The sequence below is a fragment of the Gallus gallus genome (assembly GCF_016699485.2).
Source record: "Gallus gallus isolate bGalGal1 chromosome 16 unlocalized genomic scaffold, bGalGal1.mat.broiler.GRCg7b 16_unloc2, whole genome shotgun sequence".
Lineage (NCBI taxonomy): Eukaryota > Metazoa > Chordata > Aves > Galliformes > Phasianidae > Gallus > Gallus gallus.
The window spans coordinates 98,692-112,994 of NW_024095939.1; the positions used below are offsets into that span (position 1 = coordinate 98,692).

At 58.1% G+C, this 14,303-nt stretch overlaps 1 protein-coding gene across 1 annotated transcript in view; it reads right to left on the bottom strand.

The window, feature by feature from the left end:
- Positions 1-14,303, bottom strand: part of LOC112533553 (discoidin domain receptor tyrosine kinase 1) — a 42,465-nt gene that overhangs the window by 14,178 nt on the left and 13,984 nt on the right. Inside the window, exons 4-10 of the mRNA XM_040656644.1 lie at positions 12,881-13,028; positions 10,045-10,147; positions 8,993-9,179; positions 6,166-6,412; positions 4,747-4,842; positions 3,378-3,532; positions 1,405-1,588 (exon numbers count right to left, since the gene is read on the bottom strand). Of these exons, the coding sequence (XP_040512578.1) occupies positions 1,405-1,588; positions 3,378-3,532; positions 4,747-4,842; positions 6,166-6,412; positions 8,993-9,179; positions 10,045-10,147; positions 12,881-13,028 (1,120 nt within the window). The remainder of the gene's footprint in view (positions 1-1,404; positions 1,589-3,377; positions 3,533-4,746; positions 4,843-6,165; positions 6,413-8,992; positions 9,180-10,044; positions 10,148-12,880; positions 13,029-14,303) is intronic.

Here is a 14,303-nt window from a genome sequence, read left to right on the forward strand (position 1 = left end):
GGCCTGAGAAGGGGGCGGGGCCAAAGCATAGGCTCCGCCCACTCCCTCCATCTCTCCATCCCTCCCTCCAACCCTCTCCCTCCTTTCTCTCCCTTTTCCCTTCCCTCCTTCCCTCCCTACACCCCACCGTCCCACCCGTCTTCCCACCCTCCATCTCTCCCTCTCTCCTCCCCTCCTTCCCTCCCTCCATCTCTCCATCCCTCTCTTCCATTCCCACCCTCCCTCCATCTCTCTCCCTCCTCCCCTCCCTCCATCCCCCCATCCCTTCCTCCTTTCCTCCCCCCATCTCTTCATCCCTCTCCTTCCCTCCTTCCCTCCATCTCTCCCTCCCTTCCCTCCTTCCCTCCCTCCATCTCTCCTTCCCCCTTCCCTCCCTCCCTCCCTCTCCCTCCATCTCCACCCCTCCCTCCATCTCTCCATCCCCCTCCTTCTTTTCCTCCCTCCCTCCATCTCTCTCCCTCCCCTCTCTCCCTCTTCCCTTCCCCCATCCCTCCCTCCTTCCCTCCCTCCATCTCTCCATCCCTCTCTCCTTCCCTCTCCCCCTCCATCTCTCTCCCTCCTTCCCTTCCGTCCTTCCCTACCTCCCTCCATCTCCACCCCTCCCTCCATCTCTCCATCCCTCCCTCCCCCTTTCTCTTCATCCCTCCCCCTTTCTCTTCCTCCCTCCCTCTCTCTCTCCATCCCTTTCTCCTTCTCTCCCTCCCTCCATCTCTGTCCCTCCTCCCTTCCCTCTTTCCCTCCCTCCATCTCCATCCCTCCCTCCCTCCATTTCTCCTTCCCTCCCTCTTTCTCCACCCCTCCCTCCATCTCTCCATCCCTCCCTCCCCCTTTCTCTTCCTCCCTCCCTCCCTCTCTCCATCCCTCCCTCCTTCTCTCCCTCCCTCCATCTCTGTCCTTCCTCCCTTCCCTCCCTCCCTTCCTTCCCTCCATCTCCATCCCTCCCTCCTTCTCTCCCTCCTTCCCTTCCCTCCTTCCCTCCCTCCCTCCATCTCCATCCGTCCCTCCCTCCATCTCCACCCCTCCCTCCCTCCATCTCTCCCTCCCTCCTTCCCCTTTTCTCTCCCTCCCTCCCTCCCTCTCTCCATCCCTCTCTCCTTCTCTCCCTCCTTCCATCTCTGTCCCTCCTCCCTTCCCTCTTTCCCTCCCTCCATCTCCACCCCTCCCTCCATCTCTCCCTCCCTCCCTCCCCTTTTCTCTCCCTCCCTCCCTCCCTCTCTCCATCCCTCTCTCCTTCTCTCCCTCCCTCCATCTCTGTCCCTCCTCCCTTCCCTCTTTCCCTCCCTCCATCTCCACCCCTCCCTCCATCTCTCCCTCCCTCCCTCCCCCTTTCTCTCCTCCCCCTCCCTCCCTCTTTCCCTCCCACCCTCCCTCTCCATATCCTCCCCTCTCCCCCACACCCCTCACCCGGCACGGGGGGCACGGGGGGCAGGGGGGGCCGGGTGGGCTCCTGGTACTCCCCCGGGCCGGGTGGGATCCTCTCATAGCGTGGCGGCCCCCGGCCCACCCCCGTGGTGTTGTTGATGACAACGGTGTCACCCGGCACCGACAGCTGCACCCTCAGCTCCTCTTCCGATGGTCGGCGCTGCGCCTGTTGTGGGGACCCCATCACCCAATTAACGACCCCATTACCCAATTAACGAACCCATTACCCATTTAACAACCCCATCACCCAATGAGTGACCCCACCACCCAATTAATGGCCCCATCACCCAACCAATGACCCCATCACCCAATTAATGGCCCCATCACCCAATTAACGACCCCATTACTCAATTAATGAACCCATTACCCAATTAACAACCCCATTACCCAATTAATGGCCCCATCACCCAATTAATGGCCCCATCACCCAATTAACGACCCCATTACTCAATTAACAAACCCATTACCCAATTAGCAACCCCATTACCCAACCAATGACCCCATTACCCAATTAACGAACCCATTACCCAATTAATCACCCCATCACTACACCCCATCACCCAATTAATGACCCCATCACCCAATTAATGGCCCCATCACCCGACCAACCACACCATTACCCAATTAATGACCCCCTCACCCAACCGCATCACCCAATGAGTGACCCCACCACCCAATTAATGGCCCCATCACCCAACCAATGACCCCATCACCCAATTAATGGCCCCATCACCCAATTAACGACCCCATTACTCAATTAATGAACCCATTACCCAATTAACAACCCCATTACCCAATTAATGGCCCCATCACCCAATTAATGACTCCATCACCCAATTAACGACCCCATTACTCAATTAACAAACCCATTACCCAATTAGCAACCCCATTACCCAACCAATGACCCCATTACCCAATTAACGAACCCATTACCCAATTAATCACCCCATCACTACACCCCATCACCCAATTAATGACCCCATCACCCAATTAATGGCCCCATCACCCGACCAACCACACCATTACCCAATTAATGACCCCCTCACCCAACCGCATCACCCAATTAATGACCCCATCGCCCAACCAATGCCCCCATCACCCAATTAACGACTCCATCACCCAATAAAGGACCCCATCACCTAATTAAGGACCCCATTACCCAATTAATGGCCCCATCACCCATCCAACCGCCCCATCACCCAACTAATGACCCCATCACCCAATTAATGACCTCATTGCCCAACCAATGACCCCACCACCCAATTAACAACCCCATCACCCAACCCCATCACCCAATTAATGGCCCCATCACTCGACCAACCACACCATTACCCAATTAATGACCCCCTCACCCAACCCCACCACCCAATTAATCACCCTATCACCCATCCAACCACCCCATCACCCAATTAACAGCCTCATCGCCCAACCAATGGCCTCATTACCTAATTAATGACCTCACCAGCCATCCAACCACCCCATCACCCAATTAACGGCCTCATCACCCAACCAATGGCCCCATCACCCAATTAATGACCCCATCAGCAGTCCAACCACCCCATCACCCAATTAAGGACCCCACCACCCAATTAATGGCCCCATCACCCGACCAACCACCCCATCACCCAATAAGGGATCCCATCACCCAATTAAGAACCCCATCACCCAATTAATGGCCCCATCACCCATCCAACCACCCCATCACCCAAATAATGACCCCATCACCCAATTAACGACCTCACTGCCCAACCAATGACCCCGTCACCCAATAATGACTCCACTACCCAATTAATGACCCCATCACCCAGCCCCACCACCCAGTTAATGACCCTATCACCCAATTAATGACCCCATCACCCAATTAACGGCCTCATTGCCCAACCAATGACTCCATCACCCCGTGACAGACGCCGGCGACCCCAACCCCGCCTCCCCACGCTGGGACCCCCACTCACCTTCCCCAAGATCTTCCTCCAGTGATGCCGCCAGAGGATGAGGACGATGACAGCCAATAGGAGCAGGATGATGGCCACCAGGCAGCCAATCAGGATAGACGTGTGGTTGTGATCCTCTTTGGCCACTGGTTGCCCAGCCTTGGGCTCCCAGGGGGCTGCCATGGAGGTGGGGAGGGGGGGACACCATCCCCATTAAGCTCCATCTACGGAGCCCCTCCCCTTTAAGCCCCGCCCCCATCGAGGCCAACCCCTTTAAGCCCCGCCTCATTGAACCACGACCCGTTAAGCCCCGCCCCAAAGCCCCCCACCCTTTAAGCCCCGCCCCCTTAAAGCCCCACCCCATTAAGCCCCACCCATTTAAGCCCCGCCCATTCAGCCTCCCCCATTAAGCCCCGCCCATCGAGCCACGCCCCTTTAAAAAGCCCCGCCCCTTAAAGCCCCACCCTTAAAGCCACGCCCCATTTGAGCCACGCCCCCATTTAAGCCCCGCCCCTTAAAGCCCCACCCCCTTCGACTCCCACCCCATTAACCCAACCTTTAAGCCCCGCCCCATTCAGCCGCACCCACTTAAGCCCCGCCCCCTTAAAGCCCCACCCGTAAAGCCACGCCCCATTTGAGCACCGCCCCCATTTGAACCCCGCCCCTTTAAGCCCCGCCCCATTCAGCCCCACCCATTTAAGCCCCGCCCCCTTCAAAACCCCACCCTTAAAGCCACGCCCCATTTGAGCCCCGCCCCAATTTGAGCCCCGCCCCTTCAAAACCCACCCATTAAAGCCACGCCCCTTTGAGCCACTCCCCTTTAAGCCACGCCCATTTTAAAAGCCCCGCCCCTTCAACTCCCACCCTATCAACCCAACCTTTAAGCCCTGCCCCATTCAGCCCCACCCATTTAAGCCCCGCCCCCTTCAAAGCCCAACCCTAAACGCCCCACCCCTTTAAGCCCCGCCCACTCAGCCCACCCATTTATGCCCCGCCCCCTTAAAGCCCCGCCCCTTCAACTCCCACCCTATCAACCCAACCTTTAAGCCCTGTCCCATTCAGCCCCACCCATTTAAGCCCCTCCCCCTTCAAAGCCCAACCCCTTAAAGCCCCTTCCCCTTCAAAGCCCAACCCCTTAAAGCCATGCCCCCTTAAAAAGCCCCACCCCTTTAAGCCCCGCCCATTCAGCACCACCCATTTAAGCCCCGCCCCCTTAAAGCCCCGCCCCCTTCGATCCCACCCCATCCTTTAAGCCCTGCCCCATTCAGCCCCACCCATTTAAGCCCCTCCCCCAAACCCCCGCCCATTTAATCCCCGCCCCAAAGCCCCGCCCATTTAAGCCCCTCCCCCTTCTCTTTAAGCCCCGCCCCCCCATTTCAGCCCCACCCACCCGAGGTGCTGAGGTTGGTGGCCGTGGCTTCCAGGGGGGGTTCAGAGGGGGCGGCCGGGGGCCACCCGCTGCCCCCCATTGCTTCTTCCACCACATCTGCATAGGGAGAGAGCCTTAACGAAGCGGCTAACGAAGGGGTGAGGCCGGGATCCCCAGCTCGTTAACTAATTAGTGCAGTGGGTTCATTGGGGCTGTCACCCAATTCATGAGCTCACCGGCCAATTAATGATCTTGTTGCTATTTAATGAGGTCGTGAGCCAACCGATGGCCCCATCACCCCAATTAAGGACTCCAGCACCCAATTAATGACCCATCGGCCAACTGATGGCCCCACGGCTTAATTAATGACCCCACTACTCAACTAATGACCCATCGGCCAACTGATGGCCCCACGGCTTAATTAACGACCCCACTACTCAACTAATGACCCATCGGCCATCTGATGGCCCCACGGCTTAATTAACGACCCCACTACTCAACTAATGATCCATCGGCGAACTGATGGCCCCACGGCTTAATTAATGACCCCACTACTCAACTAATGACCCCATTGCCCACTTAATGACCCCATTACCCACTTCCCGACCCCATCACCCAATTAACGACACCATTACCCAATTAATGACCCCACCGCCCAAATAGTGACCCCACCACCCAATTAACGACCCCACTGCTTAATTAATGGCTGCACCACCCTAATAATGACCCCTACATCCAACCAATCAACCCACCACACAGCTAATGATCCCATCACTTAATTAATGACCCCACCACCCAACTTACGACCCCACAGCTTAATTAATGACCCCATTGCTTAATTAATGACTCCACCACCCGACTAATGACCCCACTGCTTAATTAATGACCCCACCACCCATCTTACGACCCCACAGCTTAATTAATGACCCCACCACCCATCTTACGACCCCACTGCTTAATTAATGACCCCACCACCCAACTTATGACCCCACTGCTTAATTAATGACCCCACCACCCAACCATTCAACCCACCACCCAGCTAACGACCCCCTCACTTAATTAACGACCCCACCACCCAACTTATGACCCCACTGCTTAATTAATGACCCCACCACCCGACTACTGACCCCACTGCTTAATTAATGACCCCACCACCTGACTAACGACCCCACTACCCAACTTACGACCCCATAGCTTAATGACCCCACCACCCGACTAACAACCCCATCACTTAATTAATGACCCTACCACCCGACTACTGACCCCACTGCTTAATTAATGACCCCACCACCCAACCATTCAACCCACCACCCGGCTAACGACCCCCTCGCTTAATTAACGACCCCACCACCCAATGAACGACCCCACCACCCAATTAACGACCCCACCACCCAATTAACGACCCCGCCGCTTAATTAACGACCCCACGCAACGCCGCACCGGACACGAAGGTGACCTCGCTGAAGAGCATCCATTCACCAGCAAAGAAGAAACGACACTTAACGAAGCGTGCCCGGCGTCCCCCTAACGACACGGTGACCCAACGGGCACGGGGGTCCCCGGTTGCCCCCTCGGGGTGGTGGGGGGCGTTGGGGGGCTCCCAGGGGGCTTCCAGGCTGTGCTTGAAGCGACACTCCGCCGCCGTGAAGATGCTCACCCCCCGCGTGTGCATGTTGTTGCAGTGAACCTGGGGGGTGGGCTGCCCCGTCAGGTTTTGGGGTCTCCCCATGCCCCATCCGCTCCCATCTGAGCCATAACCTGACCGGCAGCCCCATAACCTAGCCAGCCACCCCATAACATAGCCAGCCACCCCATAACCCAACCAGCCATCCCATAATGCGACCGTTGACCCCATAACCCAACCATCCATACCACAACCCAGACAGCCACCCCATAACCCAACCAGCCATCCCATAATGCGACCGTTGACCCCATAACCCAACCATCCATACCACAACCCAGCCAGCCACCCCACAACACAGCCAGCCATCCCATAATGCAACCTGTGACCCCATAACCCAACCATTGACCCCATAACCCAAACAGCCATCCCATAAGGCGACCGTTGACCCCATAAGCCAACCGTCGATACCACAACCCAGCAGCCACCCCATAACACAACCAGCCATCCCATAACCCAACCAGCCACCCCATAACCCAACCAGCCATCCCATAACCCAACCAGCTATCCCATAATGCAACCTGTGACCCCATAAGCCAACTGTCGATACCACAACACAGCCAGCCATCCCATAATGCAACATGGGACCCCATAACCCAACCATTGACCCCATTACCCAACCATTGACCCCATCATCCAACCAACCACCCCATTACCCAACCTGAGACCCCATAACCCAACCATTCACCCCATAACTCAGCCAACCAGCCCATCGCCCAACCACTGACCCCAAAACCCAACCAACCACCCCATCACTCAACCATTGACCCCAACACCCAACCAACCACCCCACCAACCAACCACGTACCCCATAACCCAAACATTCACCCCATAACTCAACCAACCACCCCATCACCCAACCATTGACCCCATCACCCAACCACAGACCCCAACACCAAATCACAGACCCCATCACCCAACCGCGGACCCCATTTCCCAACCATTCACCCCATAACTCAATGAACCACCCCATCACTCAACCAACCACCCCATCACCCAACCACAGTCCCCATTACCCAACCATTCACCCCATCACCCAACCAACCACCCCAACACCCAACCACAGACCCCATTACCCCACCATTCACCCCATAACTTAACGAACCACCCCAACACCCAACCAACCACCTCAATACTCATCCAACCACCCCAACACCCAACCATTGACCCCATCACTCAACCAACCACCCCATCACCCAACCAACCACCCCATCACCCAACCACAGACCCCAACACCCAACCAACCACCCCATCACCCAACCATTCACCCCATCACCCAACCAACCACCCCATCACCCATCCACTGACCCCAACACCCAACCATTTACCCCAAAACCCAACCACAGACCCCATCACTCAACCACAGTCCCCATTACCCAACCATTCACCCCATCACCCAACCATTGACCCCATCACCCAACCAACCACCCCATCACCCAACCAACCACCCCAACACCCAACCATTGACCCCATCACCCAACCACAGACCCCATCACTCAACCATTGACCCCATCACCCAACCATTGACCCCATCACCCAACCATTGACCCCATCACCCAACCATTGACCCCATCACCCAACCAACCACCCCAATACCCAACCAACCACTCCAACACCCAACCATTGACCCCATCACCCAACCACAGACCCCATCACTCAACCATTGACCCCATCACCCAACCAACCACCTCATCACCCAACCAACCACCCCATCACCCAACCAACCACCCCATCACTCAACCAAACCACCCCATCACCCAACCATTGACCCCATCACCCAACCAACCACCCCATTACCCAACCATTCACCCCATCACCCAACCATTGACCCCATCACCCAACCAACCACCCCATCACCCAACCATTCACCCCATCACCCAACCATTGACCCCATCACCCAACCAACCACCCCATCACCCAACCATTGACCCCATCACCCAACCATTCACCCCAACACCCAACCACGGACCCCATTTCCCAACCATTCACCCCATAACTCAACGAACCACCCCATCACTCAACCAACCACCCCATCACCCAACCAACCACCCCAACACCCAACCAACCACCCCAACACCCAACCATTGACCACATCAGCCAACCATCCACCCCATCACCCATCCACTGACCCCAACACCCAACCATTGACCCCAACACCCAACCACAGACCCCAACACCCAACCACAGACCCCATTACCCAACCATTCACCCCATCACCCAACCACAAACCCCATTACCCAACCAACCACCCCATAACTCAACGAACCACCACATTACCCAACCAACCACCCCCATCACCCAAACAACCACCCCATCACCCAACCAACCACCCCAATACCCAACCAACCACCCCACCACCCAACCAACCACCCCATCACCCAAGCACAGACCCCATTACCCAACCATTCACCCCATAACTTAACGAACCACCCCAACACCCAACCAACCACCCCATCACCCAACCAACCACCCCATCACCCAACCACAGACCCCAACACCCACCCAACCACCCCACCACCAAACACCACACCCCCCCCCCCCCCCCCCCCCCCCCCCCCCCCCCCCTCCCAGCACGCTGTGGGGCACCTGCATGGCACGGAACGTCCGCAGCTGCTCAAACTCAAACTCGAGCTCCACATGGGGCCGGGGGCCGGGGGGTCTCCGCCAGCCCACGTAATCATAGCCCGGCCAGAGCCGTCGCTCACGGCTCCGTGTGAAGTCATCCAGCCCCAAAACCCCATCGGCCAGCTGGCCCAGACCCCCATAGAGCAGCCTGGGGACAGCAGGGGGATCCTGTCACCTACGGGGATCCTGTCACCCACTCACCTGGGCCACCCCTTGTGACACCCGGGGACGGGATGGGGGACGTTTGGAGGAGGTTGGGGACAGTTTGGGGGGCGATTTGAGAAGGTCTGGGGATGCCTGGGGATGGCCGTCGCCGGTTGGGGACACGTGGGGACGTCTAGGGGTGGTTTGGGGACATTTAGGGGTGGTGCAGGGACAATGTGGGGTGGTTTGGGAACACCTGAGGGTGCCCTACCTGGGGACGGGATGGGGGACGTTTGGAGGCAGTTGGGGACAGTTTGAGGGGCGATTTGAGAAGGTCTGGGGATGCGTGTGGATGGCCATCGCCGGTTGGGGATGCTTGGGGACAGTTTGGGGACATTTAGGGGTGGTTTGGGGACAGTTTGGGGATGGTTTGGGAACAGCTGAGGGTGCCCAAAGAGGTTGGTTTGGGGACGTTTAGGGGTGGTTTGGGGACAATTTGGGGATGGTTGGGGAACACGTGGGGATGGCCATCGCTGGTTGGGGACGCTTGGGGACCGTTTGGGGACACTTAGGGGTGGTTTGGGGACAGTTTGGGGATGGTTTGGGAACTCCTGAGGGTGCCCAAAGAGGTTGGGGACACTTGGGGACATTTAGAGGGGGGGTTGGGGACATTTAGGGGTGGTTTGGGAACACTTGAGGGCGCCCAAAGAGACTGGGGACACTTGGGGACAGTTTGGGGACGTTTAGGGGTGGTTTGGGGTCACTTAGGGGTGGTTTGGGGGTAGGTGAGGATGGTCAAAGCTGGATGGGGACACCAGGGGACAACTTGGGGACAACTTGGGGACATTTGGGGGTGTTTGGGGACTCACGGGCCGGCGCTGTCACCGTCGTAGGTGGAGTCATTGAGGACGACGGTCGCGGGGTGAAGGGACATCGCGTGTCCCCGCGGCGCCGTGTAGGACAGCAGCCCGGCTGGGGACGGGGACGTGTCACCATGGGGACAACAGAGGCAGCGGGGACACCCCCAGGTGACACGGGGGGACAACGGGGGGAGAGAGGGGTGGGCTGGGGGGGTGGTATGGGGTGATATGGGGTGGTATGGGGTGGTATGGTGTGATATGGGGTGGTACGGGGTGATATGGGGTGACGTTGGATGACATGGGGTGACATTGGGTGACATTGGGTGACATGGGGTGACATTGGGTGACATGGGGTGACAACGGGGGGAGAGGGGGGTGACAACCGGGGGGAGAGGGGGTGGGCTGGGGGGGTGGTATGGGGTGATATGGGGTGGTACGGGGTGATATGGGGTGACGTTGGATGACATGGGGTGACATTAGGTGACATTGGGTGACATGGGGTGACAACGGGGGGAGAGAGGGGTGGGCTGGGGGGGGTGGTATGGGGTGATATGGGGTGGTACGGGGTGATATGGGGTGGCGTTGGATGACATGAGGTGACATTAGGTGACATTGGGTGACATGAGATGACATGGGGTGACACGAGGTGACATTGGGTGACATGGGGTGACATGGGGTGACATTGGGTGACATGGGGTGACAACAGGAGGAGAGAGGGGTGGGCTGGGGGGTGATATGGGGTGATATGGGGTGACACACGTTGATGTCAGGTGACATAGGGAGACATGAAGTGACATGAAGTGACATTGAGTGACACAAGTTGACATCAGGTGACATTGGGTGACATGAAGTGACATGGGGTGACATTGGGTGACATGAGGTGACATTGGGTGACATGAGGTGACATGAGGTGACATTGGGTGACAACGGGAGGAGAGAGGGGTGGGCTGGGGGGGTGGTATGGGGTGATATGGGGTGGTATGGGGTGATATGGGGTGACGTTGGATGACATGGGGTGACATTGGGTGACATTGGGTGACATGGGGTGACATGGGGTGACATTGGGTGACATGGGGTGACACGAGGTGACATTGGGTGACATGGGGTGACAACGGGAGGAGAGAGGGGAGGGCGGGGGGGGTGGTATGGGGTGATATGGGGTGGTACGGGGTGATATGGGGTGGCGTTGGATGACATGAGGTGACATTAGGTGACATTGGGTGACATGAGATGACATGGGGTGACACGAGGTGACATTGGGTGACATGGGGTGACATGGGGTGACATTGGGTGACATGGGGTGACAACAGGAGGAGAGAGGGGTGGGCTGGGGGGTGATATGGGGTGATATGGGGTGACACACGTTGATGTCAGGTGACATAGGGTGACATGAAGTGACATGAAGTGACATTGAGTGACACAAGTTGACATCAGGTGACATTGGGTGACATTGGGTGACATTGGGTGACATGGGGTGACATGAAGTGACATTGGGTGACATTAGGTGACATGAGGTGACATTGGGTGACAACGGGAGGAGAGAGGGGTGGGCTGGGGGGTGGTATGGGGTGATATGGGGTGGTATGGGGTGATATGGGGTGACATTGGGTGACATGAGGTGACATTGGGTGACATGGGGTGGCATTGGGTGACATTGGGTGACACGAGGTGACATTGGGTGACATGAGGTGACAACGGGAGGGGAGAGGGGGTGGGCCGGGGGGGTGGTATGGGGTGATATGGGGTGACGTTGGATAACATGGGGTGACATGAGGTGACATGGGGTGACATTGGGTGACATTGGGTGACACGTGGTGACATTGGGTGACATGGGGTGACACGGGGTGGCATTGGGTGACACGGGGTGATGCAGGGTGACACGGGGTGACATTGGGTGACACAGGGTGCCACCAGGTGCCATTGGGTGACACGGGGTGATGCGGGGTGACACGAGGTGCCAGTGGGTGACATGGGGTGACACGGGGTGACGTGGGGTGCCACGGGGTGCCATTGAGTGCCACGGGGTGCCACAAGGTGCCATGGGGTGACACGGGGTTACACGGGGTGACACGAGGTGCCATTGGGTGACACGGGGTGACATCGGGTGACATTGGGTGACACGGGGTGACACCAGGAGACACAAGGTGCCATTGGGTGACACGGGGTGACACGAGGTGCCATTGGGTGACAAGGGGTGATGCGGGGTGACATTGGGTGACACAGGGTGACACAGGGTGCCATTGGGTGACACGGGGTGATGCGGGGTGCCACGAGGTGCCATTGGGTGACACGGGGTGACATGGGGTGACACGAGGTGCCATTGGGTGACACGAGGTGCCATTGGGTGACACGGGGTGACGCGGGGTGACACGGGGTGACACGGGGTGACACGGGGTGCCATTGGGTGACACGGGGTGACACGGGGTGGCATTGGGTGACATGGGGTGACACGGGGTGACACGGGGTAACACGGGGTGCCATTGGGAGATACGGGGTGACGCGGGGTGACACGGGGTGACACGGGGTGACACGGGGTGACACGGGGTGACGTGGGGTGACACGGGGTGCCATTGGGTGCCATTGGGTGACATGGGGTGACATGGGGTGACACGGGGTGACACGAGGTGCCATTGGGTGCCATTGGGTGCCATGGGGTGACATGGGGTGACACGGGGTGACACGAGGTGCCATTGGGTGCCATTGGGTGCCATGGGGTGACATGGGGTGACACGGGGTGCCATTGGGTGCCATTGGGTGACACGGGGTGACACGGGGTGACACGAGGTGCCATTGGGTGCCATTGGGTGCCATGGGGTGACATGGGGTGACACGGGGTGACACTGACCATCCCACGGACAGCCGTAGAGCTCCAGCCGCAGGCAGACGCTCATCGCGCGGGGGGCGCGGGGGTGAACCCGCAGTGCCACCGCCACCGGGGGGGGGGACAGATCCTTCAGCACCACCCCCTGAGGGTCCTCATTGCCACCGATCACCTGCGGGGTCACCCCGATGTCCCCAAAGTGTCCCCAAGGGGTCCCCAAGGGGTCCCCAAGGGGTCCCGGTGTCACCTCGGCACCCCAATGCCCCCAGGATGTCCCCAAGGTCCCCCATGGCATCCCACCATCCCAATGTCCCCAAGGTGTCCCCAAGGGATCCCCAAGGCCCCCCCATGTCACCTTGGCACCCCAATGTCCCCAAGGTGTCCCCATAGTGTCCCCAAAGCATCCCCAGGGTGTCCCCAATTTGTCCCCAATTTGACCCCAAAGTCTCCCCAAGGTGCCCCCAAGCTGACCCCAAAGTGTCCCCAAGTTGACCCCGAAGTGTCCCCAAGGGGTCCCCAGGTTGTCCCCAAGGTGTCCCCAAGGTGCCCCCAAGCTGACCCCAAAGTGTCTCCAAGGTGTCCCCAAGGTGTCCCCAAGGTGTCCCCAAGCTGACCCCAAAGTGTCCCCAAGGTGTCCCCAAATTGTCCCCAATGTGTCCCCAAGGTGTCCCCAAGGTGTCCCCAAATTGACCTCAAATTCTCCCCAAGATGTCCCCAAGCTGTTCCCAAAGTGTCCCCAAGGTGTCCCCAAGTTGACCCTGAAGTGTCCCCAAGGTGTCCCCAAGTCGATCCAAAGGTGCCCCCAAGCTGACCCCAAAGTGTCCCCAATTTTACCCCAAAGTGTTCCCAAGGTGTCCCCAAATTGTCCCCAATGTGTCCTTAAGGTGTCCCCAAGTTGATCCCAAAGTGTCCCCAAGGTGTCCCCAAGCTGACCCCAAATTGTCTCCAAGGTGTCCCCAAGTTGACTCTGAAGTGTCCCCAAGGTGTCCCCAAGTTGACCCCAAAGTGTCCCCAAGGTGACCCCAAATTGACCCCAAAGTCTCCCCGAGATGTCCCCAAGCTGTTCCCAAAGTATCCCCAAGGTGTCCCCAAGGTGTCCACACGGTGTCAACAAGGTGTCCCCAAGCTGACCCAAAGTGTCCCCAAGCTGACCCCAAAGTGTCCCCAAGTTGACCCTGAAGTGTCCCCAAGGTGTCCCCATGCTGACCCCAAAGTGTCACCAAATTGACCCCAAAGTGTCCCCAAGGTGTCCCCAAGGTGTCCCCAAGTTGACACCAAAGTCTCCCCAGAGTGTCCCCAAGGTGTCCCCAAAGTCTCCCCAAGGTGACCCCAATTTGACCCTGAAGTGTCCCCAAAGTGTCCCCAAATTGTCCCCAATGTGTCCCTAAGGTGTCCCCAAATTGTCCCCAATGTGTCCCTAAGGTGTCCCCAAGGTGTCCCCAAGCTG